This window comes from Motacilla alba, chromosome 4 (genome assembly GCF_015832195.1).
Source record: "Motacilla alba alba isolate MOTALB_02 chromosome 4, Motacilla_alba_V1.0_pri, whole genome shotgun sequence".
NCBI classification, from domain to species: domain Eukaryota; kingdom Metazoa; phylum Chordata; class Aves; order Passeriformes; family Motacillidae; genus Motacilla; species Motacilla alba.
In genome coordinates this window covers 48,177,389-48,202,793 of record NC_052019.1, presented here as the reverse complement: position 1 = coordinate 48,202,793, position 25,405 = coordinate 48,177,389, and the positions used below count along the sequence as shown (strand labels likewise).

Below are 25,405 nucleotides of genomic sequence, written 5' to 3'. Positions count from 1 at the left end.
CGTTTACCTTGTATTTTTGCTATGATCTACTAGCTTTTGCAGGACAGGACCAGGAGCAGGAAGTTATTTTTCACTAAGGTGGCTCACATTACCAACTAGCACTATGGTAGCAGTTGGTATCCTACTCTGGTGTATTACTTGCAACAATATTTTAGCAAGTTTTGCCGACTTTGGTGCAGATATAAATCTGGGAATTCTAAATTAGCGTGCAAATATTGACTAAATAGTTCATGCTTCAGTTTAAAAGTTTTAAAATGTTTCAAGTGTTTCAGAAATGCATCACATAGAAGTGACACATTTAGTTTCTAGTATCGTAATATGGATTCTAAAGTTGCCACTGAAGGTTGCACTGGTAGAATGTGAAACTGTCTGCTAAACAAGCAAGTGGAATTTACTCTAGGAATGCCATCCAGAACAAATACATTGACTATGGAGAGCTATGCTTCACCTACAACTGTTTTCAAGCATGCTTTGTGTCTTTCATCAGAGGAGAAAGAGAAGAGTGAAGTATTTTGCTCATACCTGAAGACTCTGTTTTTCTGTTAAGGCAGTCTTGAGGCAATTATCCATCTCATTCAGTTTGGCTTGCAGTTGGGTGAGCTCACTTGTCTCTGTTCTTATTCTCATCTGTGCTTGTAACTTGCTTATCCTGTCATCTCTCTCTTTGACACTTTCTCCTACTTCATTTATTACCTTTTCTAACTTCTGAATTTTTACTTCCATAACCTATTGAGATACATCAGTCAATCAGTTATGAGCAGTTATGTCAAAAGACAGCTACAGTAACAGCACATGGTCATATCTTAAGCAAGAACTAGCAAAAACCCAAACCACACCAAAAAAATCCAACACTACAGGCTCTGTGGCAACTCTTCATGTCCAGGTCACTGTTTGCGTCACCTTTTAATAGTCTAGAACAGTCAAGTCTTGGAAAAGAATAAGTGCTTTGGAGAAGGGTAACTGTGGCATAAAAAAAGAGAAAAAAATGATTTCTCAATTCCTGTGATTAAATAGAGAACTCTTCTCCAGCTTCACGTATAGTGAATACCATATACTTACAGGAAGCATCAAGAATACCACCCTATTAAAGTCAATACTTGAAAAGCAAGTAAAAGCTTCCATGTGATTTCTAAACTGAGCACCTATTTGGGTACAGAAATCAGGCCATTAAAACAATCATGTTAAAGGCAAAAGCTCAAAATTCCACTTTGGAAATAAAAGAGCGACTGAAATAAAGTGTACTCTATTTGTATTGTGGTGGCATAGATTTACAGTTGCCATCAATCCTTATTTTCAGTTTGGAGTACTCTCCCTTAGAAAGCAAGCATCAAAGAAGCTTTCCTTTGAAGCAAGTATTGGTACCTTTTTATCGTGTTCTGCAGCCTTTAATTTATTATGAAGCCTATAATTTTCTTCTTCTAATGCCAGACTGGCAGAGCCACCAGGGGCCAGTTTTTCTTTTAGAGTGTTTAGATCTTGAAGCAACTCTTCATTTTTCTCTTTTCTCTGTTTTAATTCAACATCAGCATTTTTACTGTAATCAGCAGTTCTGGCATCCAGCTCTGAAGAAAGTTCAAGGAGTATCTGAAAGTCAGTAGCATCACACAGAATTTTTTAAATCTGCTAGAAATATGGCAAGTGAAGAAACAGGAAGTAGATTAGGCTGCATTATTATCACATTCTTGTTTCAATGCCCTATTTGACAATGCTTGCTGTCAGAAATAGTATCATTATCACTCAAAGAACAGTTTCATTTACAGAAGAAAGGGAGAAGATGATAATGCAGAAATACTGGTAAACCTGCAATACACTATCTCAAACTCTTAATATTAAAGAAACAAAAGGAACTATATTGGGAAGACTTCTTGAAAGTCACAGAAAACCATAATTATTTACAGATTTTTCTTCCTAGAATGTATTCACTGACTAAAGGAAATTAAATCTACACATTGGACTATTCTAGAAACCCACATGTTTAACATGTCAGATAAATAAAAACTTCATAGTCGTCAGGAAATGACAATGTTTACTAGATTTTTGTTTGTTTGTTAAAACCTTTGATCCACATGATATTGGGGTCAGGGAATTCTTCCAAAAACCTCGCCAACACTGCAAAATTCCTAAAATGTCAAGACGGACTATTGACTCTACAGAAAAAACTTTTTAAAAATAAGCTAAACTTAAGATTTAATCAGAAAGATGAAATCTTGTGAAATCCTGTTCATGATGCACTAAACCCTGAAAAATGCTGTCCAGAGTTCCAAAAGAAGCAAGCAGTAAGCATAAGAAAGAAAGGAGTGTAAATATAAATTTAACTGAGTTCAAAAATAGCTATAGTGGTTTTGATAAAGTTTGGCAAGAAAAGCAACATTTTCCAAAATTCAGACTAATAAAACCCCAAATAAACAACCCTACTCCCATTTATTACCTAGAAAGTCTTTTAGAAAGCAAGTTTTCAAGTTTAAAAAATCTTCAAAAATCTTTTAAGTACTCCTACATCTTCCACTTAAGGTATGAGTAAGTGCTGATAATAAATGAATGATTATTCAATAGCCTTTTTTGTGTTTTGTTTTCCATCAGAGGGCTTACACAAAATGCATTTCTGATTCTATAACATTTAACTTTACCTTTACTTTAGGAGTCCAGAAAGTTAAGACTTGCAAGAGTCTTTCATTATCTTTCTTTAGTTCTTCTTTCAGTTCCTCGGCATCCCAATGAGCTACTGAACAAGCTTCCCAGAACTGTATTGTTTCTTTTCTAGCACTTTCTTCCTGCTGTATCTCTGCTTCTATGCAGAGAAGTTCATTTTCCAATTCTGATACATCTTTGAGAATGCTCTTGAAAAAAAATTGAAAATTTAAGTACTGGCTTGATTATCACATGTTTAAATATACCTTCTGTCCTCTCAGCTATCAGTATTGCAGGAAGTCTGGTTTAGCATCTAATTATCATATAAAAGGAGTTTTGCTAGACTTAAAATTACACCCTATTGGGAAAGCAAGAAGACAATCTGTGTTCCTGGGGCAGGTGGAAAAGGAAAACAAAGTGCTTATTAGCAAAAGTTTATTCCACTGTTTTAGAACAAGTCATCTTGGTATTGGATAGTATGCATTGTAAAGGGCAAATAAGTAAATAACATTCCCACTATTTTCTAACATACTAAATTTATTTTCAGTTGCTTTACAAAGCAAAAGCCTTTTATTATAGAACTAGCAGCATCAAAAATAACTCTATTCCTTCAGCTCCCTTCAGAAAAGTTTTAACAGATAAATGCCCTGCCATTACATTCCCACCACCAGATGACCCCATGCCTTGGAATGGGTTTTTATTGTCTATTTTTTTCCCCAAGCATTACCTCTGCATCCAAGTAGAAACTCTGCAGCCCCTCACAGCTGTTTAACTCTTGAGTTGATACTCCATTCTGCTTCAAATTAATATTACTGAGACATTGAATCTGGGACTGTAGGTGATCTTGTTTTCTCTTTTCTTCAAGCAACTCCATTTCATACTTGTGAACAGTAGTGTGATAATCTCTTTTCTTTGTGCAAACAGAGCTGAACAGAAGCTGTTGCAGAAGCACAGAATGTATCAGTGAGCCCATTTTAAAATGGTAACAGCTAAAATACAGTATTTTTTAATTCAATCTATTTACTCTCTGAGCCTCTAAATGTCCAGGATAACTAACACTTGACTAAGAAAATCAGGTTCACATGTGCATGACAGTAATGGCATGTAAGCCTTTTAGCTGAGACAGCACTCTTCTAGTACGCTATTTTCTGCAGACTCCAAAAAAGCCAAGAAGTCTAAAAGGCTCTAGACAGTCTTACGCAAATCTAAACTTTGTTTTTCAAAGTGAAGTGTTCTTTGTTATATTTATTTTCTCTTGGAGTTGTGAAAGGTGCAGATGATCTAGGAAAAGAATATCACTGTGCTGATTTAAAACTATTCTACCAGAGCTTGCTAGTTGAATCTTAAACATCTTTAACCATAAAAGTTAAAAACCAGCTATGGAAAAAATTAAACCTAAAATGGCTGTGTTAAGTTATAAAATGAGGACCTTTGGAATATTAGTTCATCTTCCATGTTAATAGTTTTTGTAGACATCACTGACTGTCAAGAACCTCAGTCTCTCTCTCCAGGTCTGTGCATGTTTCCATGCTCCAACTAAAAAAACCCCAGCCCTTACTATTTCATGGCAAATAAAGAAACAGAAAAAAACTCTCGTCATTTACTGCACTTCTGCATATGTTAACAGGAATTCTTTCCCAACTACCCTTAACCTTTTTGCTAATAATTTTAGTCCAATGGAGAAACTGATTCCAAACTGGGGAACGCTGTAAAATCAAACTACCTGGATAGTTTTGCAGAGTAAGCATGCGTCTCCAGGCCATCTTGCATGTCTCTTTCCCCCACAGAGAAATAGTAATCTATTATTTGATTTATAGAGTACAGAAAGGAAATTTCATTTTCCAGTTAAAATGGAATAATATTAATGAAATAATTCTGTGCAAAGCAGCTGAACTACAGTTAAAAACTAAGTTTGATTTACATAACTAAGTAGTTACAGTTTTCTAAGATTGTAAAACAATAACTATCAATTATTTTCTCCAATGTATGGACTCTCAAAACCCTAGAGTATAACCCCCAAAAGCTAGAGTATATAAAATCCTAGCTGTTGCCATTGAGAGCTTATTAAAAAAAACCCAAAACCAAATCCAAGCAATATGAAGCATCCACACATTCAGCATTATAAGCTGGTACCTTCAATTTGGTCAATAACTTCTGGAGACGAGTGTTCATTTCCTCATTTTTAGTTTGAAGTGTTTTGACTTGTTTACTCTGCTCCAGTGTAAGCTGAGGCAGTATCACAGCTATCAGTGCTTTCTGACTGTTCAGTTCACTCTTTAGCTTAAGAGACATTGTAGAGAGACATTCATATCTCTTCCCCATACTTGGGAATTTCTCAAGAAGCTCCTAAATGCAAGAGAAAAAATAATACGTTCACAATACGGGAAAGTGTGATTAGCTATAAACAGAAACAGAAAATAAATTACCTGACTCCAGGACTAACCCCTACAGTATGTACTGGTTTTACAACAGGAAAAGTTATTATGATGAAGACTTCAGTTTTGACTTGCCACGGCAATATGACAAAAACACTAATCCAGGCACAAACCCAGATAATTTCTTAGTTTTCCAGCAAGTCACTTTACAAGCTCAAATTGTCTTTGTGGTTTAGATTGCCTGGCCACATCAAGATTTGTAAATCAGGCAGGAAAAAAATTATTGCCTGTTCACAAGTTTGCCAGCTGGCTTTCCATCAGGATGGACTCCTAGGATTATCTGCTTCTCCTTTCTAGAAGGAAAGGGCTCATGAAGTCGGTCCTAGCACTCTGCCACAAAAAGGAAGGTGTGAACAAGTAGTGAGCAGGCTCAGTAGTGCTACAGGCTTGAAGACCCAGTAACCTGCAACTCCAGAATCATGTTTAATTGTCTATGTGCTATCACTGAACAAGAACAGCAAATCAACTGATCCCATGGTGTGCAGCATCTTTGCATATCTTGCTAACCATTTTACAGATAATGCACAAAAGGCTTATGCTCCATGACAAGTGTCATTAAGTTTTTATGTGCATCTTTAAAACAAAGAGAAAAATAAGCTTACCTTAATTGTCAAGTTTTTTTCTGTCAAGCTGTCATTGGCCACCTGCTCTGCAATATCCACTGGGTTTACCTGAATGGACATATTTATATTGTTCAGGTTTCTCTGCTTCAGTTGTTCTAAAGCATCTTCCAGTTTTGCCTTTGTTTCAACACACTAAAATAAAAAAGACATATTTAAGTACCAGTTGAGACAAGAAGTAATTCATAACTCAGGTATGCAAATTGCAGCACTCACCATCTCAGAATTTCTTTGCATTTCTGTCTTGAGCTGGTCCCGCTCAGACCTGACATCCTGAAGAAGTTTTTGTAGCTCATCTTTTTCACGATTAACTGATGAGATTTGTTCTTGAAGTTGTAAGGAGTGATTAGTTCTTTCAGCTAATAACTGGTCCTTCTCATATGAGACACTATTTAGTGTCTCAGTTAACTGTTGAATCTACAATGAACAGGGGAAAAAAATGCAAATCACAATTTGGTGGTTGGGGTCTTTATACACCCTATGAAGTAGTCAAATCAGTTGTGTCAAATAGAAAAAATCACAATTCTTAATTACTAAAATTCACACTAGCAGAAGGAAAAGTTTAAAAATAATTTGTGTGTTCTAATAACATAGAAGAAAATGTACAAGGAAGAGGAACAGCATGACACACAAAGAGTTTACATCAGTCAACTTGGTTTTCCATAAACCAATAGAAATAAAAGGAAAAGGCAATCAACATATGTCTATATAACAAGAAAATTAAAATAAATAGAGAATGGGCATAAAAAATGGACAATATCTTTATATTTCCTCTACTAGAGTGTGATATTTGCTAAAAGGAAGCAATCCTCAATTATACTCTTTGATCTACAAAGGAAAAATGTGACAGGTGAAAAGCTGCAAAGCAAACACTATGAAAAGAATGAGTTGGCCAGAACTAAGTGCAAGACTTCCAAACATGGTCTGGTATTCAGAAAGCATGCAAAGCACCATGACTTCAAAACCCAGTTGAGTACATGCTGTCTACACAGTTTTTTTAAAAAAGTTGGAATATATATTCAATTACTGATTATTATATTAAAGATGCACACAAATGATAAATTCACACTCATTCCAAAGAAGGACCAATCCAGTGGGTTACAAGGCTGAGACAAGTAGAGGATGTTATTACTAAACATCAATAAAGAAAGGTAGACAAAATCCCTTGCCCAAGTTCCTGTTTGTTTACCAACCATAAAGCTAATGTACCAAGAATAAAAATGAAAGCTTGTGCACATGTTTACCATATGAGTAATAAACATCAGAATACAAAATAGTGACTAAACAACAAAGCTTCTCACCTTGGTTGTTAGGCTGACTTCCAAAATCTCTGACTGCCTCTGAACCTTTAACAGGTGTTCTTCCCTTTCTTTACAAGTCTCTACCATTTGCTGAAGCTCATCCTTCTCCTTGTTAAGTGATGAGATTCTCTCAAGCTGCTCACTCAATGCCCTTTCAGTTTGTTGCTTTTCTGCCAGGAGGTCACCATACTCAGCTGAGACACGAGCCAGGTTTTCAGTGACTTCAGTGAGCTGGAAAGAACAAATCCAAAGCAGTATTGGTATTTATAATCTCGTCTTGCATGGCCAAAAATAATTTGATGCATCGGAGAAAATACAACCAGTAACATTATAAGTTCCTAAGTATTCCTGTCCCAGCAATGAAGTTTAGATTGAAAAGTGTTGTCGGATCATCATTCAGAAGCACTGTCTGTACATATGGGTTGTTGTAAATGGATTGTTTTAAGGAAAAGAACACCCCCAGAGGTCTCCTGCTATAGTAAGCCAAAAAAGACAAAATTTTGCTTAAAAGCTAATCAACTGTCAGTGCTTCTGTGTCAGTGGAAGGCAAAAGTAAAATGTGGAAAAACATGTAAGACATTCTAAACCCATAAAACTGCCTCAGTTGCTGTATGCATAGGAGACATGACAATATGCTAAAATGAAGCCTACCATCCACACTGGCTTCAGATGTGAAAACAAAAAGTAGAGAACAAATTTATAATAGTGTAATAAATTAAAAAATGAGAAGCTCAGCTAAAGTTGCTCACCGACCTTCAGAATTACATAGCTAATATACACTATTGCAATGCATCAAATTTAAGACTGCGAAAATGGAGAGAGGTTAAAATGTATCGATTCTAAATACTGTTCATTCATTCAGCACCAAGTCATATTTAGTTATAAATAATGGGTTTCTTTAGTACATCTACTGGAGCCCTACAAACTGAAGCTAGCAGTAGACATGGGCCGCCAAACCTAGCAGAACTTGTAATTTTCTTGGCAAAACTGCTTCTGACCTTCTGCTGCAGTTCATCAGTTTTTTCCTTCAATGCCCCTTGCACCTTCAAGACCGTGAAAAGCACCAAGGATTCAAAACCCAGTTACGTTCATGCTGTCTACACGATGCCTTTTAAAAAGTTGGAATATGTGTTCAATTACTGATTCTGGTATTGAATACGCACTCAGACAAATTCACATTCATTTCAAAGAAGGACCAATCCAATGGGTTACAAGGCTGAGACAAGCTGAGGATGTTATTGCTAAATAGCAGTAAACAAACTTAGACAAAACCCTATGCCCATGTTCATGTTTGCTTGCCAACACAAAAATGATCCTCTGAGAATTAAAAACTAAATAGGATTTAAGTGGAGCAAGAGTTTGGCACACCAGTGACAAAACATCAGAATACATAACAGCGACTAAACACAAAAAACTCCTCACCTTGCTTGTTAGGCTGTCCTTCAAAATCTCTGACTGCCTCTGAACCTTTAACAGGTGTTCTTCCCTTTCTTTACAAGTCTCTACCATTTGCTGAAGCTCATCCTTCTCCTTGTTAAGTGATGAGATTCTCTCAAGCTGCTCACTCAATGCCCTTTCAGTTTGTTGCTTTTCTGCCAGGAGGTCACCATACTCAGCTGAGACACGAGTCAGGTTTTCAGTGACTTCAGTGAGCTGGAAAGAACAAATCCAAAGGAGTTGGAGTGCATTGAGTTAAAGACCTAAAACTGCATTGCTGTGCATTGTTGATACCAAATACTATTCAATTGTTCAGCACCCAGACATGTTTAGTTATAAATAATGGGTTTCTTTAGTACATCTACTGGAACCCTACAAACTGAAGCTAGCAGTAGACATGGGCTGCCAAACCCAACAGAACTTGTAATTTTCTTGGCAAAACTGCTTCTGACCTTCTGCTGCAGTTCATCAGTTTTTTCCTTCAATGCCTCTTGCGCCTTCGAGAGCTGGTTTTCTTTCACTGAAACACTTCCTTCCAGCTCCACAATCTTCTCCTGATGTTGTCCAAGAGATTCACGAGTACATCTCAACTCCTCCTGCATCTCTGAGTTCTTTGGATACAGTTAAAGCACATTAACACATTAACACCTGAATCACACTTCCAACATCTAAAGAAACCTACTAGAGCTGTTCTCCTATGGGAAGAGAACTACTTTTATTACCTTGCTAATTGTTTCCTGAAGCATTTCTCTTAGCTGGTCTCTCTCATTCTGGACATTTTCCAGTTGCATTTTAAATTCATCATCTCTTTCTGTCTGGATGCTGACTTCCTGGGAGTCATGTGGTTTTGGAATAACATCTGTTCTCTCCATTTTTTCAGATTCCCCTTGATATTCACTGGCCTTTGCTTCCTCCATTTCTAGCAATTTCCGCTGTGCCTGGCTCAGCTCTTCTCTCAGAAGAAATAACTCTTGCTCCATAGATTGCCCTCGAATCTGTGGTACCTATTTTGTAAGAGATTCAAGTAAACACATTCAGGATGCAGCTTTAGGAAAAACTTATCTGACACCTTTGACAGGTTGATTATGTAGAACAGACAGCAACACTGCTTTAGACAGATTTGTACTATTTTAGAATATTAAACTTTGACCAAACTCCATATCAATTTAAGTTTCTTTAAATAAGAGACATTTGAAAATAAAACTTGAAGCAAGAACTTCTAAAAGAAGTTATCAGAAGTGTTTCAATGTCATAGTTGGAGCATAGAGGGGAATATCAGCAACAAAAAAGCCTAACAACAAACCTCTCCCATCTCAAAACTGAAGACCTTATCTCTATTACTAGTCTCAGCAGTATAACATGCTAGGGAGGCCCAGAAAATTATTTACTTGAAATATGGCCATAGCCTCTTCAATATTAAAATAAATGCACATACATTACTTTTCTTTTGAAGTTTACATTTTATATATATGTGTATATATATATATGCACACACAGAGGTATAATCACCACAAGCAGTTATAGGAAGTGTTGGATGCTATGTCCCTTCCACTGAAAAAGGAAAATGAGTCAGTTCTACATTTAAAAAAGCAGAATTACTCTGTACAGATGAGCAAATTTTAGCTTCAGTTTCCTTGATTATAAGAACTACATCCATGTGCAGATCAAGGCAGAACATCACCCTCCTATATCAAGTCAGTATTTTACTAATAGAAAAAGATTTGTCACATTCTGGTACCAGATGTCCATTCATAAATATGTGGGGAGTTACATCTCAAGTAAACAAAAAATTTGCTCTTTAATGCTCCGCAGATTTTGAAAATTATTTCACTCAAGCAAAAGTTTTAATAACCAAGCTTCCCATTAGAGCTTTAGCATAATTACCAAAGTTCCTTCCCCAAACTCCTCTGTTTTCAAAAGTAAACTGTCCAGCTTCTCCTGCAATGAACGGTTCTCTTGTGTAAGGAAAATGATTTGTTCCTTTTGCACCTGAAGCTGATCACTTTCTTCACAGCTATTACTTTCTGATTTTTCCTCAGCAAGCTGATTTCTCTCTGACGTGATGATTTTTATTTCTTCTGTCATTTCTGAGATCTATTAAAAAATAAGCAAAGACAGCATTTTCATCAATTCAACATACAATTATATGCCAAATTTTTGTTTGATTCACTCTCCTACAGTGCTCCTAACATCCAACCAGTACAACCAAAGTAGATCATCTTTCAAATCAAACCTGTTATTCAGAGAGCATGGAAAGCACCAAGGATTCAAAACCCAGTTAAGTTCATGCTGTCTACATGATGCCTTTTAAAAAGTTGGAATATGTGTTCAATTACTGATTCTGGTATTGAATACGCACTCAGACAAATTCACATTCATTTCAAAGAAGGACCAATCCAATGGGTTACAAGGCTGAGACAAGCTGAGGATGTTATTGCTAAATAGCAGTAAACAAACTTAGACAAAACCCTATGCCCATGTTCATGTTTGCTTGCCAACACAAAAATGATCCTCTGAGAATTAAAAACTAAATAGGATTTAAGTGGAGCAAGAGTTTGGCACACCAGTGACAAAACATCAGAATACATAACAGCGACTAAACACAAAAAACTCCTCACCTTGCTTGTTAGGCTGTCCTTCAAAATCTCTGACTGCCTCTGAACCTTTAACAGGTGTTCTTCCCTTTCTTTACAAGTCTCTACCATTTGCTGAAGCTCATCCTTCTCCTTGTTAAGTGATGAGATTCTCTCAAGCTGCTCACTCAATGCCCTTTCAGTTTGTTGCTTTTCTGCCAGGAGGTCATCATACTCAGCTGAGACACGAGTCAGGTTTTCAGTGACTTCAGTGAGCTGGAAAGAACAAATCCAAAGCAGTATTGGTATTTATAATCTCGTCTTGCATGGCCAAAAATAATTTGATGTGTTAGAGAAAATACAACCAGTAACACAACATAAAAACATAGTATGTTCCTAAGTTTTCTTGACCCTGCAACGAGGATTGAATAGCGTTATTGGATCATCATTCAGAAGCAGTCTGTACATATGGGTTGTTGTAAATGGATTGTTTTAAGGAAAACTTCCCCAGTGGTCTCCTGCTATAGTAAGGCAAAGAACAAAAAACCTAATTTTGCCTAAAAGTCAATCAACTGTCAGTGCTTCTGTGTCAGTGGAAGGCAAAAGTAAAATGTGGAAAAACATGTAAGACATTCTAAACCCATAAAACTGCCTCAGTTGCTCTACCCATAGTAGACAGGAGACATTCCTGAGAGTTAAAAATGAAGGCTACCCTCCACGCTGGCTTCAGATGTGAAAACAAAAAGTAGAGAACAAATTTATAATAGTGTAATAAGTTAAAAAATGAGATAAGCTCAGCTAAAGTATCTCCCGGACCTCCAGAATTATACAGATAATATACACTATTGCAACACATAAAATTTAAGACTGCGAAAACGGAGAGAGGTTAAAGTGCATAGTTTCTAAATACTATTCATTCATTCAGCACCAAGTCATATTTAGTTATAAATAATGGGTTTCTTTAGTACATCTACTGGAACCCTACAAACTGAAGCTAGCAGTAGACATGGGCTGCCAAACCCAACAGAACTTGCAATTTCTTGACAAAACTGCCTCTGACCTTCTGCTGCAGTTCATCAGTTTTTTCCTTCAATGCCTCTTGCGCCTTCGAGAGCTGGTTTTCTTTCACTGAAACACTTCCTTCCAGCTCCACAATCTTCTCCTGATGTTGTCCAAGAGATTCACGAGTACATCTCAACTCCTCCTGCATCTCTGAGTTCTTTGGATACAGTTAAAGCACATTAACACCTGAATCACACTTCCAACATCTAAAGAAACCTACTAGAGCTGTTCTCCTATGGGAAGAGAACTACTTTTATTACCTTGCTAATTGTTTCCTGAAGCATTTCTCTTAGCTGGTCTCTCTCATTCTGGACATTTTCCAGTTGCATTTTAAATTCATCATCTCTTTCTGTCTGCGTGCTGACTTCCTGGGAGTCATGTGGTTTTGGAATAACATCTGTTCTCTCCATTTTTTCAGATTCCCCTTGATATTCACTGGCCTTTGCTTCCTCCATTTCTAACAATTTCTGCTGTGCCTGGCTCAGCTCTTCTCTCAGAAGAAATAACTCTTGCTCCATAGATTGCCCTCGAATCTGTGGTACCTATTTTGTAAGAGATTCAAGTAAACACATTCAGGATGCAGCTTTAGGAAAAACTTATCTGACACCTTTGACAGGTTGATTATGTACAACAATCAGAGTCACTGCTATAAAAGCACACATAGAGAAGTGTAATCAGCACATGCAATTACAAGAATTGTTTTGTGCAATGTCCCTTTCAGTGCCAGTAAAAAAGTCAGTTCTACCTATGCTTTAGAAGAGCCAATCCACTCTTTTCAGATGAGCAGTTTTTAGCTTCATCTGCTTAAGTATAGAACATTCCTGTGCAGATCAGTACAGACCATTGCTATCCTGTATCGAGTTAATATTACAGTCATTCTCCTACTGGATGTCCCTATATATATATAAAAAAATATATATACACACACATTTATTAATGTAAACAATATGGGTGGCCTATATTTCAAGTAAACCATAATAAACTTGGAGTTTAATGAGGTGCAGTCAAGTACCACGACCCTTCTCTACAGTGTGTTTTGCAATTATTTCACTCAAGCAAAAGTTTTAATAACCAAGCTTCCCCTTAGAGCTTTAGCATAATTACCAAAGTTCCTTCCCCAAACTCCTCTGTTTTCAAAAGTAAAATGTCCAGCTTCTCCTGCAATGAACGGTTCTCTTGTGTAAGGAAAATGATTTGTTCCTTTTGCACCTGAAGCTGATCACTTTCTCTACAGCTGTTACTTTCTGATTTTTCCTCAGCAAGCTGATTTCTCTCTGACGTGATGATTTTCATTTCTTCTGTCATTTCTGAGATCTATTAAAAAATAAGCAAAGACAGCATTTTCATCAATTCAATATACAATTAAATGCCAAAGTTTTGTTTGCTTCACTCTCCTACAGTATTTATAACAGGCTTCTGTAATACATTGGGATCTGAGTTGCCATTGACACTCATGTGTTACACTTCTCATTGGCACTGTTATCAATCATGGAATTTGTCTTTTAAATTTAAATCAGCCTCATTTCTACACTTCAGTAACCCTCATCTCCTCTTCCATTCCCCATCTAATGCCAACACTCAAATGCACAACCATGGGGCATGCAAGTTAAGCAAAAGTTAATTTGACTGAACATTACATCTTGAAACTCTACAGAAACAGCAGCAGCTGGTCAAGACTTGGATTAGGCAGTACTCTTTTCCTGCCCACTTGCTATCAAGAGCCTAGAAGGTTTTTAAGGACACACAAAAGAGACTAGAAGCCAATTAACTGGGTTTGTTTTAATTATTTCATGAAATTTTACCTGTATTTGGAGCTCTTTAATGGTTTTCCCTAGTGTTTCTTCAACACTCAGAATCTGAGATTCTTTTTCAGAAATGCTTTTTTCCAACTTCTTGACAGTTTTCTGGGATTCCTTCAGAGAATTCTGTGTATTTCTCAGATCTTCATGTGCCAAGATGTTCTTTAGAATACAAGAGAGAAAATCCACAAAGAAAATACATGTATTTTGTAATATTAATAAGCATTCCTTGATTAAAAACAACCACACAAACTCCCACTCCTATATTCTCCTAATTTTTTGAATATCGTTTAAAAGTCCTTCTCCTACCATTGAAACAGTGTCCTTTATATCCTCTCTGAGTTGCTCTGTCTCAGCTTGGAGAAACTCCCCTTTTTGCTTCAGGTCATCTCTTTCCTGGGTTAGAGTTTTTATTTCTTCCTGACATTCTGTAAGCTGCTGCAAGACTGCCTGGATCTCCAAATCTTTGGCCTCCAGTCTCGCTTCACTAATCCTTTCTTCCTCTTTTAATTGTTCCAGTTCGTTTAACTTCTGCTGAGTCTGAACAAGATTTTCTCTTAGCTCAAGGAGTTGTTTTTGCTCTGCTTCTTTCTCTTCCAGTTCTTTCATTTTGCTAGAGAGCTTTAGTTTGCAAAGGAAAAGGACAGACACTCTTATTGTAATGCAGAACTCCATTCTATGTACATGTCCTCACAGATTCTTTTATGAGCTTAGAAAGGAAGAAAGATGCTAGCTAGCAAGGTTGTAATTTCTCTCTAAATCACTGCTTATACTCTTGCCCACAATAAATAAGCATTTGTTTATGGAACCTTCCTGTGATGGCTCCTTAGTGGCAAAAGTCTTCCTAAAACATACACATCAAACTGCAGCATAGCTTAGGAATTATCAAAACCATAGTTTGAATATGACAGCCATAGCAGTGCCCAAAGCTTTGTCAAAAATAAGTATGCTTCACTTCCTTTTCTTTAAAAAATTTTAATATTTATTTTTCCATTCTGGCCAAATGGCCAATTTCTGTTGCTATTCTCTCCGGTTTGAACAAACTCGTGTTCTAAAAGGTCTCCAGTTCCCAATGAGGAAACTTTGTTTCTATACCTTTATATAGAGTAGGTGAGAACAGCATTGATAGAAAAAAAACTTACATAATAAAGATATTACTTAAGAATGGAAAAAGAAAAATTAAAAGGTCAATTACAGAAGAATCTAGAGCAATTATATATTTCTTTGCCTACAAAAAGAGTCCATTGAGCTGACTAAGCCTTCAATATACTCCTGGCATAGAGTAAGTAATACCCCCACTCATGCCAGAGGAAGCCAGCAATCTTGTAATTTATACCTCTCAGAGTATTTCTCCAAAAATGTTTTTTATGATTTTTTTTAGCACTATGAATTAATTCCTCAAGTCTCACATGTAAAAAGGAGCAAGCTGACACTGACCTCTAATTTCACTTCATCCAAAATTGTTTTAGACTCTTGTGCTTCTTTAGATAGGCATTCTATCTGGAGCTTCATTTGTTCATTGGTTTCTGATGCAGCTATGTATTTTTGTTCTATTTCTTCATGGAGCTGTTTAAGAGCTACATATTCCTCATCAGACTTGCTATATTTCAGTTGTACCTCTGTGAGATTGTCTTTTGATTTTTCAATTTCTTCAGACATATGTTTAAGTTTCATTTCATTATCAGCTACTTGAGAAAGCAGCTTTTCATTTTCCAATTTTAATAAATGTAACTCCTCACATTTTTCAAGGATCTGCCAACAGAAAAACAACCTTAATAAACAGTGGTTTCTAAATCAGTATTTGTCAGAACGACATAATAAAAACCAGGTACAGGTGAAGATGTAGGAAATAAAGTACAGGTAAACATACACAATACAGTGGGTTTTGCTCTGTTGGGAGGGAACTGTCTAGCAAAGACTCTTTAAAAGAGAAGGATTCCCAAGTCCTGAAATCTCTCTACTAACTCTTTAGATGTTCTTCAATACTTCCTATTTCCTATGTTTGAGCTAAGACTGGACTCCTAAACTGAATTTTTTACATTTATCAATACTTTCTTCATAATACTGATCCCTTGGACTGGCTACCTAGAACAGAGGCAAGAAAGAATTAGAGAATAAAGTAGGTATTTATTAAAGGCCTTCAAAGGATACACCTTGGGCAGTGCAAAAGCCTGGCAGAGGCTACACCCAAGATAGACAACAAGTCACAAGTTTTCTCAGACAGATAGAAGTTTAGTCTTTTTGCATATCAGAGGTTAATTGTCCAACTATAGCTTCAGGTAAAAGTCACATTCCCCCAGTTTGCTTTCCCCCCCTCCCTGATGCACTTTTACTTATATTTTCCGGGGCCTGAGGCAAATGGTGTGACCTTAGTTCCCAAGCCCAGGGGGATTGTTCAGTCTGACCAAAATGTGAAGAAAGCTAACTAGTGTTTCATATAGAGTTCAGAGTTATACACTAATGCAGTACAGAATCTGAACAATACAGAAGCTAAAAACTTAAGGCATCAATACAGAGATGAAGTTGTTAACATCTAGTTACATTTTGTTGATCAGTGAAATTAGACCCTTGGAGGGTTTGGAACTTTTTGCAAAGCATTAATGAGTTTGTAGATTACTTGCCCTGAATCATTTTCACTACATACTTAGTAGCAAGTGGTTCTTAGAACAAAGAAAGCTAGAAAGTATTTGCACACAAACCATTTAAAACATTTCCAGCATACTTAGTCTACTAACCCCTTACCTGCTAGGAAGTAAAGTTTCCTAACAAGTTTTCCAGAATTTGCTAGGTAAATCTAACTTCTCAAGTAGAGTTTCTGCTAAGAGGTGTTCACATTTTCCCTTTGCTCAGTTACACAAAAAAATCAGTTCTAAAATAGTGCCTAGGATCAAACACCATTATATTTATACATTCAGTTGTCAGTGGTGACCACAGCAAATAGACACGCAAAGGTTGCACTAGAAAAATAACGCATAATTATAGCAGTCAGTGACAAAACAAACTAAACAAACTTATTCCTAGGTACAAATTTTAATATCTGAGAAGCAACAAGTTAACAGACTTAACTGTAAAATCTCAGGTTGACTCATGACAACTTTTGGCTTTAAATCTTCATATTCAAAAGGCCTCCATTAGTACATTACCAGTGAAGAACAATACAAAACCAAGAAAAAAAGGTCAGATTTCTTTTTTTTACCTCTTTCTTTTGCATCTCAACCGTATCTGGTAGAGACTGAAGTTCTGATAGGTCATTTACTTGTTTCTGTAGAAGTGCCTTCTCTTTCAAAGCATTTTCTAGTTCCCCTTTTAAGTCAGCTGCCTTTTTTTCCAGCTCCACATGAGAAAGCAAATCTAGAAGATGAAGTTTAAACTAATAAGCAAGTGCAAGAGAAAAAAGCATATTTTAAATTAAGCAGAAGATTTATAATCTTTCTGGATGTCATATTGTCGTAATTCCCGAAAAGTATATTCTACTGTTGCCAACAATTAAAAGACTAAGCTCCTGGTCTGAACTCTGTCAGCACTTCCTAGGTTGATATCCAGTTTATTTTAGATTCTCTCCAACAATCTTCATTAACTTGACTGTGCAAAATATTTTGCAAGCTGCAATTTTCCAGAATGTTCCAGGAAATGCTCAAGTAGTTACTCCATGCCAGCAATACCAATACTCTGGTTGCTTTATGCTGACCAGAGTCTCCATATATTGAGGAAGACAAGAGCCAAAGCCTTGCCTATCCTCCCACCATTACAGGGAAAAGGGAGGAGAGAGGGAGCAGGGAAAAGGCACCAACTGGAACTGTACCTTTTGGAACTTTACCCTCCATCAGTGAAGTTAGTCTTGTGTTTTCTTGAAATAAAGATTGCAGCTCTCTCTGCAAGTCAGCTTGCATTTTTCGGTAATTGGCTTTTCCCGCTTCTATTTGGCTTTGATATAACTGGACATCCTTTTGCATTTGGTTGTGGTTATTTAAGAGTTCATTCTTCAGGAAAACAATACAACATGCGAGTCACACACAGAGTAAAAGTCTATGTACTTGACATTTAAATAATGCATCTGGTACATTTTCTGTTGTCATTCTGACCAGCTTTGACCTTGATAAATATGGCAGAATACGGCACAACTTAACAACTGCATTTGTGTCAGAGTCCTCTAACAAAACCTGCCTTAGACATAGCTGCTGCTGCTAGTTTGTCTTTACTCTTTGAAAGCTCAAAGTAAGCTCCATTCCACTTCTGAGTCCACATTTCTTATTCTGCTTTGTTTTCTGGTAAAATTATGTCTGAAGTCTTTTGTCCTAATAATGCACTAAACACTGCTTCTTTGATCTCTCTCTTTCTCCCTCCCTCCCTCCCGGTAAACCTAAAACTAACCACCCATTCCTATGGAAAAAGCCTTTACTTTCTTTTTTATCTCTTTCCTGAAGGCCCATTTTCTACAAATTGCATAATAAAAGTATTAGAGTATTTGGAGAAAGCTAATGATGAGTGCTCCACTACACTGATGGCCTCCTTCACAAGCCTGGAAGCAGACAGGCCCTTAAGAGCATTTGGTCCAGCTATAAATGCAGTTCAACTAGTACTTGCCATCTTCTCCTTCAACTCCAAATTTTCACTTCTGAGAAAAGCAGATTCCTTTTTGGCATCCAAGGCTATGGCTTCACTGTCTAAGAGGGATTTATTCAGCTGCTGAATTTCTTCAGTTAGTTTATCACAATCTCCCTGAAAAACACAACACTCAAAGAAGCAAAACACAATAGAGCCATAATAAAGTAAAAGTGTTCATTTCAATGTGGTTGAAATGTTAAGTGCAGGCTTAGAAAACTCTGTAAGTTTACTTTAGGAGGAAGAGTAGCAGGTTGTTTGAGAGATTGGATAAACAGCAGCATTTCTCATAGCTTGACTTCCCCAGATTATTGCTGTATGATATGTAGTAATTAACATTTTAAACTTTGTACAACAAAATTCCCCAAGACCCATAGGGAAGCAGATGTTCATAATACCAAGGCTATACCTAAATTTGATCCAACTCAGAAAAACAAAGTAATCCCTCAACCCAGTAGAAAACTCAAGTTTACCAGTGCAAAAGATGTCTCCTTTTTTTCCACTTCTGCATTTTGTAGTTCTTTCACACGATTCTGTAATATTTTTATTTTGTTCTCTTTCTCTTTCAGCTGTTCCAGTTTGGAATTTATTTCTGCCTAAAAGTTGGAGGGGAAAAAAGGGGGAAAGAAGACTGGAGTGTTCAGTTTGGGTTTTCAGGTCAGAATTTATCAAAACCTACACAGAAAGCATTCATGGTTCTTAGAGTATCCTCATAGCTGGTAAGATTAACCCGAGCACAATGATGTCTAGCTTGTCCTCAGCAGATATGTTTTTTCAAGCTAAACAAATCAAGCACATTTTATACAAGTCTTACTACCTGTAAATCTGTAAATTCATGGAGAGGCTCACCTCAAGTTCCTCATTGTACACTTCAGCATTTGAAATTAGATTCTTTAAGTTGGTAATTTCATGCATTAGTTGAATCTGTGGAGCAAATTAAAGCAAAATTGCAGAGGATGTTAGAAAGCACCCACGCCAGTAGTTTTAGTTGCCAACACCATGAAAACAAGCCAGGTCTATCTTGTGTTTTCTTTTTTATTAGTATATACTCACACATCTACTTAAACAGCTACAAAGCAAGATGCTACATACTCTTTTAAAATGGATATGTGAGATGCAAAGCTCTGTTTTAGCTTCCCAGTAATTAGAAAGGATTCAAGCACAATTTAATCTGCAATAGTTTGACAAGCAAGAGCAATGTGATCACAGCAATTAATGCAGAAATTGTACAGATACCACACTTCAAATTCCAGTCATGTTTAGCAGCTTTTTATGACACAGTGCAGATATTTATGATTTCATTTATTCACTGACAGGAATGAGAAGGTGCCAAAATGGAAGTAAAATAAGCCATGAACACATTTAGTGGCATTCTCTGAAAGAAGTCACAAGTAGAAGATCAGATAGGAGCTTTTTCGATTTCTTTCTTTTGGTCTCTGTTAGAAAAGTTTTACAATAAGCACTCATCTACAAGTACTTCTGTATAGTCACAAGCAAAGGTAAGAAAATGCAATCTGCAAACTTAATATTAGCGAAAAGCTTTAAAACAAGCACTGTCCTGTGAGTATTCCTATGTAGTTTACCTGTATAAACTGATATATTTAATCTAATGTATTTGGTGATGTATGTGACCTTTCAGTATTGCCATAAGTAATCTACTACACGGGTATCAAGAAATGCTTACATTTTATGGACTGTCTTCAGATATCTGCAAACAACTAAGTCAAAAAGCAATTCTTGCAATGGAAACTACTTTAGACATTACATGTGTTATTAGACACCCAAAAACTTCTCAGGGAAAACTAACTTAGGATTTGTTAAACATTTAGCTAAGGAAGATAGTAGTAGATTCAGTCTAGCATACAAAGGGTCTTCTAAATAGAATCTTAAATGCAAGCTAAATGGTAATATTTTAAAGAGCAAATTTCTTTAAGATCCATAAATCTTTGTAGGAAACACAATGCAAATAAGCAGTGACATTGTTAAATTGTAACCTGAAATAAAAATGCAAAAGGATGTAACAAACTTCAACATTAGTGTCATGATCAGAAGATATTACAGAGACTCATGTGCACAAGTCATGTCCAGCAAAGGTATCAGGAAATAAATGGAACAATACATCCATGTCTCAAGACCTCAAGTTACTGGTTTTGTTTGGGGTTCTTTTTGCCATAACTTATTTCACAGTCCAGCCTTTAGGCAGGTAAAACCTAATACAAATACTAAGTATTTTGGGCTATGGAATCAGAGCATAAACATTTGGATAAACAAGGAACATCTCCAGTAACCACACAAAGAGTGAAGAGAACTGAAAATCAGCATTTCCTATATTCTAAGTTATCGAGTAGATAGCTTCACATTTTTTGTGACTTCCTGGCACATAATAAAATGTTTTGATTTTACTATTACTATTCTTACTGTTATTTTAAAATAATTTCATGACTAAGCTAACTAACATGTTAAAAGTTAATGCTCATGTAGTTCATGGATTACCAAAATGAGCTATCTTGGAAGTTAAAACAAGATGTTTCACACAAAAAATACAGGAAATATGGCTTAGAAACCATACTTGAATTTCAAAACAGTTCTAAAATGTATTTCAGCAGCAAAACAACTGCCACACAAGTCTAGAGTGAAATTCAGATCACACATTTATAAAAGTAACATATAGATACATATATACACATAAATACATGTTTTACCAGGTTTCAGTGTGCAACTCTCCAAAAATTTGTGTGAATTCTACACTCCAAGTAAATCCAGCTTAAATCCTGGGTTCATTCATTCTGTTGTTGAACGTATCTTATACCATCATCTGTTTGTGAATCAACATTCAAGGCTATGTACACTGCATAAACTCCAGAAAGCATTTGAGCATAGAGAATTCATCTCTATTTCAATGCAGCTTACCTCATGATCTTTTTGCGTTTGCTTTTCCAGTGCTTCAAATTCATCTATTTCTGTTTTTTCCTTCAGTCTCTCTTTCAGTTCATTTATTTCTGATTTCAACTGCTCATTTTCCAGCACTAGATTATCAAAGTTAGCTTGCAGGGTGTTGACCTCATTTACGGCAATATCCTGAAGAAGTAGCACAAGAAACTTTAGAGCTGTTGCTGCAATATTAGCCTTATTTCTAGAAAATTCAGAACAGACCTACCTTTTCTAGTGCTAATGCTTCACAGAGTTGCACAGATTCTTCAAAGTCTTTCTGGGTCTAGAAAAAGAAACATCCTCAGTTAGCAGATCTACAAGATCAAGCAAGTGGAGTATTATATTCCTTGATGCTTGTCTTTTCACATAGCTAATCCTGTTTAAGACCAAAGTTGACTGGAGCATTTGCCACAAACCCACAGAAGCACAGAACCATACCACAGTTTCACAGAGATGTCCAAGAGACTTTCTAACCAGTTTCAACAATTCTGCAGACACAGAACACTGGTGGTCTACAGAAGAGTAAGGCTGATCTTACTGAGAAGCATGTTATGCATACGTGTAGTATCAGAAAGCCAAAACAGATTATAATGTTACCCAATTCATGTTAGGACCAGCAATCCATTCCACTTCTGAAATTTGATCAGGAACCATCAGGCAATGGCTGTCATACCCAGAATTCTCTAAGGTAGCTGAAAAGAAAGGTGTATTAACAAAAATACCAGTAGATTTTAAACTGAGCATCAAAAATTCCCATAAAATAATTTTACCACATTGGAAACAATCATTCAATGGCAAAAACACAGCACACTGAGTACAACTTCTGACTCTCACGATTTTCTGTCATGAAAGGGAACACCACTGAAGTCCCTATACTTATGTTGACCATCTTATCATGAAGTCTAAATCAAATCCAGAATATATGCTTAAGTACAGACTAGGAGAAGTTTGAGTGTCAAGGAAAGAACCACTCAACAGTAACCTGCAAGATGTCAGGAAAAAAGCATCCCACCCCCATACAGGAAAAAAAGCCAGAACAATCCACTTACAAGCAAATACATGTTTGACAGGAGAGGTAATAAAGATGTAAGATGTAATTCAGCAACAGTACTACTAAATTGTCCTCTTGTCTTCAGTTTAATTTTCTTAGAAAATTTCTTTTCCAATTTTCAGTTCACTCCTTATGAATCCTTGAATTTCTCTGTCTCAATCTGATCTTTGAGTAATGACTTCCTATTCTTGTTTAGGATTTAGGGATTTTACACACACACCCCCCTCTCCATTTTTGGGAAGAGAACATGGGTTGAAATGGATAGTCTGTGTTAAAGAACACTTCCCCAAAATACTAGGGGGTGTGGGAAAGGCTGCATGGCAAGTGTTCGTAGACCCTGCCATTTACCTCACAGCTCTCCCCTTTAGTTTAAAGAATTAAAAGCTCAATATCAAGGGAACTTGGGGTAGTAGAAGCACTTCTCATTGAAAAGTGTGTACAACAACACTTGGAGTCTTGTTAATTTGTTTTTTAATTTGTGCTGTCAAAGGATCAACTTATTCCCTTTGGGAAATGTAATGCAATCCCTGCAAAGTTATTTATTGGGAATGTCACAGAAAATGAAATAGAATGGTCTGGGTTGGAAAGGACCTCAAAGACCATCTAGTTACTTACAGTCATCCGCATCTGGTACTGCTGGCAGAGACAACTTGATTTTTTTTGTTTCAGTCGGCATTGCATTTTCAAAGTCTTCAAAAAAGCTCATGTTTGCCTGGTTTATTTTACCAGGAGCCCAGGTAACTCTTCTTCTTCTCTTGGCCTTTAAGAAACATTTACAGAAAAAGTGATAAACCTAAACCACTAGGCAGAGAGTAGATGTTGCCTCAGGCCAGTTCTGTATCAGTACCTGTATCACCAGTTAACTAGACAGTGTTTTGCCCTTTCCTCAAAATTAGTTGGAAAGCAAAAAAAGTCCCTGCAGTCTGTTCACCACAAGGCAACATTGAATTGACAGAAGTTAAAAGCTAGCCCCTTAAAAATACAAAAAAAAGACTGAAAATTGCCCATGATACTTACTCTTCATTATCAATATAAACCTATGTATGTAATGTTACCTTTTGCAAAGTATTTCAGAGTTATCAGGTAAGATCTGAGCAGGTGCTTACTTTAACATTCTGTTTTGAGGCAAAGGAAGCAGAAGTGACCAGCATCTCAGTTAAGTTTCGTATTCTGTCCTCCTGTACTTTTTGAAGGGAATTTTTTTCTTCCAACAGCTGGGCCAGTTGGTCCTTTTCCATTGCATGAATCTGAGTTTTTGAAGACACCTTCCAAAAAGAGAATAGTAATCACACTGACATCTTAAGAGCAGAAACCACTCCTACAGTAGATACACAATTACTGATACTTAAAAAAAAAAACTACACACATATACTTCTTAAAGTCTGGAAGAGAGATCTTTAATCCTTAAGAATGAAAATGACAGTTTAGTCTACATTTGGACTGCAGACTTAGTATTTAAAAGTGGTCAAAACCCCTAGAAACAATAGAGCCTCAAATTTTTCTAGGTATAAAAAGAGCATTCTCCCAAATATAACTCACTACCTGCTATCACAGAAGATACAAAACATACTCCCAAGTTCATGTTGCAAATTCATTATCATTAAAAAGAAGAAATAATTTTTCTAAAAATTTTCTCTAATGATATTTATAATTTGCAATAAAAATGTGCATTCTTTGATTTAATGCACTGGAACAATACGTTCAACATTGTTACTTTCCTGTGCTTAATGTTTTATTATCTGTGGTCTAACAAGACTAGCAAGATTCTTCCACAGCTCCATAGATTTTTAGAGAAGGAAAAACATCAGAGACTACATTGTTTGGTGAGAAGCTACTATTGTTCATTTTCTAAATGCAACTTCCACCTATACATGACCTAAATTTTGCCAGTGATATTCATGCAGTTGCAACTTCCTGCAACTCAAACTGAAGTTAGACATCAGTAAGGGAGGATATAATATGAAGTTGGGATCTTTAAGAGACATTCAATCACTTCTTCGATTAGGTACATGATATGTTTCGATCATTAATTATATGATTTGTTATGATTTTTTTGATCAGTTAAAGTGTGCTATAAGGCATCACAAATTTCTATTTCTTAATTATATTAACCTACTAATTAGGTGTAACCAATTAACAAATCTGTCAGTTGAACTCATTCAGCCTTAGCCTGCACACAGATTTTGACTATCATCAGTTGTTCTAGACTATTCATCACCTATTCAATTTTTATTCTCTCAATAATAATGGCAAATACCACTTTACAAGTTCACCTACCCCTCCAAATTTAACACAGCTGGTCTCCAAATAGCTATCAGTACTAAGGATTGATTTATTTGAGTTTATTACATACTTCCTCCAGCTGCTTTTTCAAATCCAGAATTTCTTTGCGGTATCTCTTCAGGAGGGCATCATCATCAAGAACTTCATTGACTTTTGGTGTATTCTTCATTCCTTTGGCTGTATTGGCAAACTGGAAGAACAGTCTTTCATGGGTAATAGTTGAAGCACAAATATCTAAAAAGACTAATTTTGTCCCATATTTCCCAACAGAATTAAAGCAAGAGTTTATTAGATAAAGAGCAACATATAATAGGACACAAATATTTGAATTAGCTTATTTTTAATGTATTCCAAGCTTTGAAAAGGTGACGTTTTCCTTTCTTGATATTAATACCTAAAACATGAAGCATAACATTTAAGTAAGAGTATCCCAAGTTATTTTTTATTTCATAAAAAGCTCAGAAGATCATCAAAAAGGAAGACAATCCTACCTAAAGAATATATACTGTTTATTAACAGTTCAATTCCTGTAGTGCCTAACATCTTGTGCTAGCAAAGACTTCTCTAACTAGGTTTGGAAAAGGCAAATGAGATAAGAGTGGTTATCTCCTGCCTGCAAAGTGAGAGAAGGAGCTTTGTTCCAACTTCCGAAAAGCTCTAGGTAGACAACCTAGCACAAGATG

At 36.3% G+C, this 25,405-nt stretch overlaps 1 protein-coding gene across 1 annotated transcript in view; it reads right to left on the bottom strand.

Moving 5' to 3' along the window:
* Positions 1-25,405, bottom strand: part of CENPE (centromere protein E) — a 36,658-nt gene that overhangs the window by 4,053 nt on the left and 7,200 nt on the right. Inside the window, exons 12-41 of the mRNA XM_038135293.1 lie at positions 24,793-24,912; positions 23,546-23,704; positions 23,055-23,199; positions 21,986-22,080; positions 21,615-21,671; positions 21,368-21,535; positions 19,307-19,381; positions 18,931-19,053; positions 18,440-18,574; positions 17,658-17,835; positions 17,052-17,206; positions 15,293-15,607; positions 14,165-14,476; positions 13,859-14,017; positions 13,161-13,370; positions 12,317-12,598; positions 12,055-12,213; positions 11,040-11,270; positions 10,306-10,515; positions 9,144-9,425; positions 8,874-9,032; positions 8,407-8,637; positions 6,985-7,215; positions 5,900-6,100; positions 5,666-5,818; positions 4,762-4,974; positions 3,356-3,565; positions 2,628-2,837; positions 1,363-1,584; positions 523-726 (exon numbers count right to left, since the gene is read on the bottom strand). Coding sequence (XP_037991221.1) covers positions 523-726; positions 1,363-1,584; positions 2,628-2,837; positions 3,356-3,565; positions 4,762-4,974; positions 5,666-5,818; positions 5,900-6,100; positions 6,985-7,215; positions 8,407-8,637; positions 8,874-9,032; positions 9,144-9,425; positions 10,306-10,515; positions 11,040-11,270; positions 12,055-12,213; positions 12,317-12,598; positions 13,161-13,370; positions 13,859-14,017; positions 14,165-14,476; positions 15,293-15,607; positions 17,052-17,206; positions 17,658-17,835; positions 18,440-18,574; positions 18,931-19,053; positions 19,307-19,381; positions 21,368-21,535; positions 21,615-21,671; positions 21,986-22,080; positions 23,055-23,199; positions 23,546-23,704; positions 24,793-24,912 — 5,604 coding nt within the window. The remainder of the gene's footprint in view (positions 1-522; positions 727-1,362; positions 1,585-2,627; positions 2,838-3,355; positions 3,566-4,761; positions 4,975-5,665; positions 5,819-5,899; positions 6,101-6,984; positions 7,216-8,406; positions 8,638-8,873; positions 9,033-9,143; positions 9,426-10,305; positions 10,516-11,039; positions 11,271-12,054; positions 12,214-12,316; positions 12,599-13,160; positions 13,371-13,858; positions 14,018-14,164; positions 14,477-15,292; positions 15,608-17,051; positions 17,207-17,657; positions 17,836-18,439; positions 18,575-18,930; positions 19,054-19,306; positions 19,382-21,367; positions 21,536-21,614; positions 21,672-21,985; positions 22,081-23,054; positions 23,200-23,545; positions 23,705-24,792; positions 24,913-25,405) is intronic.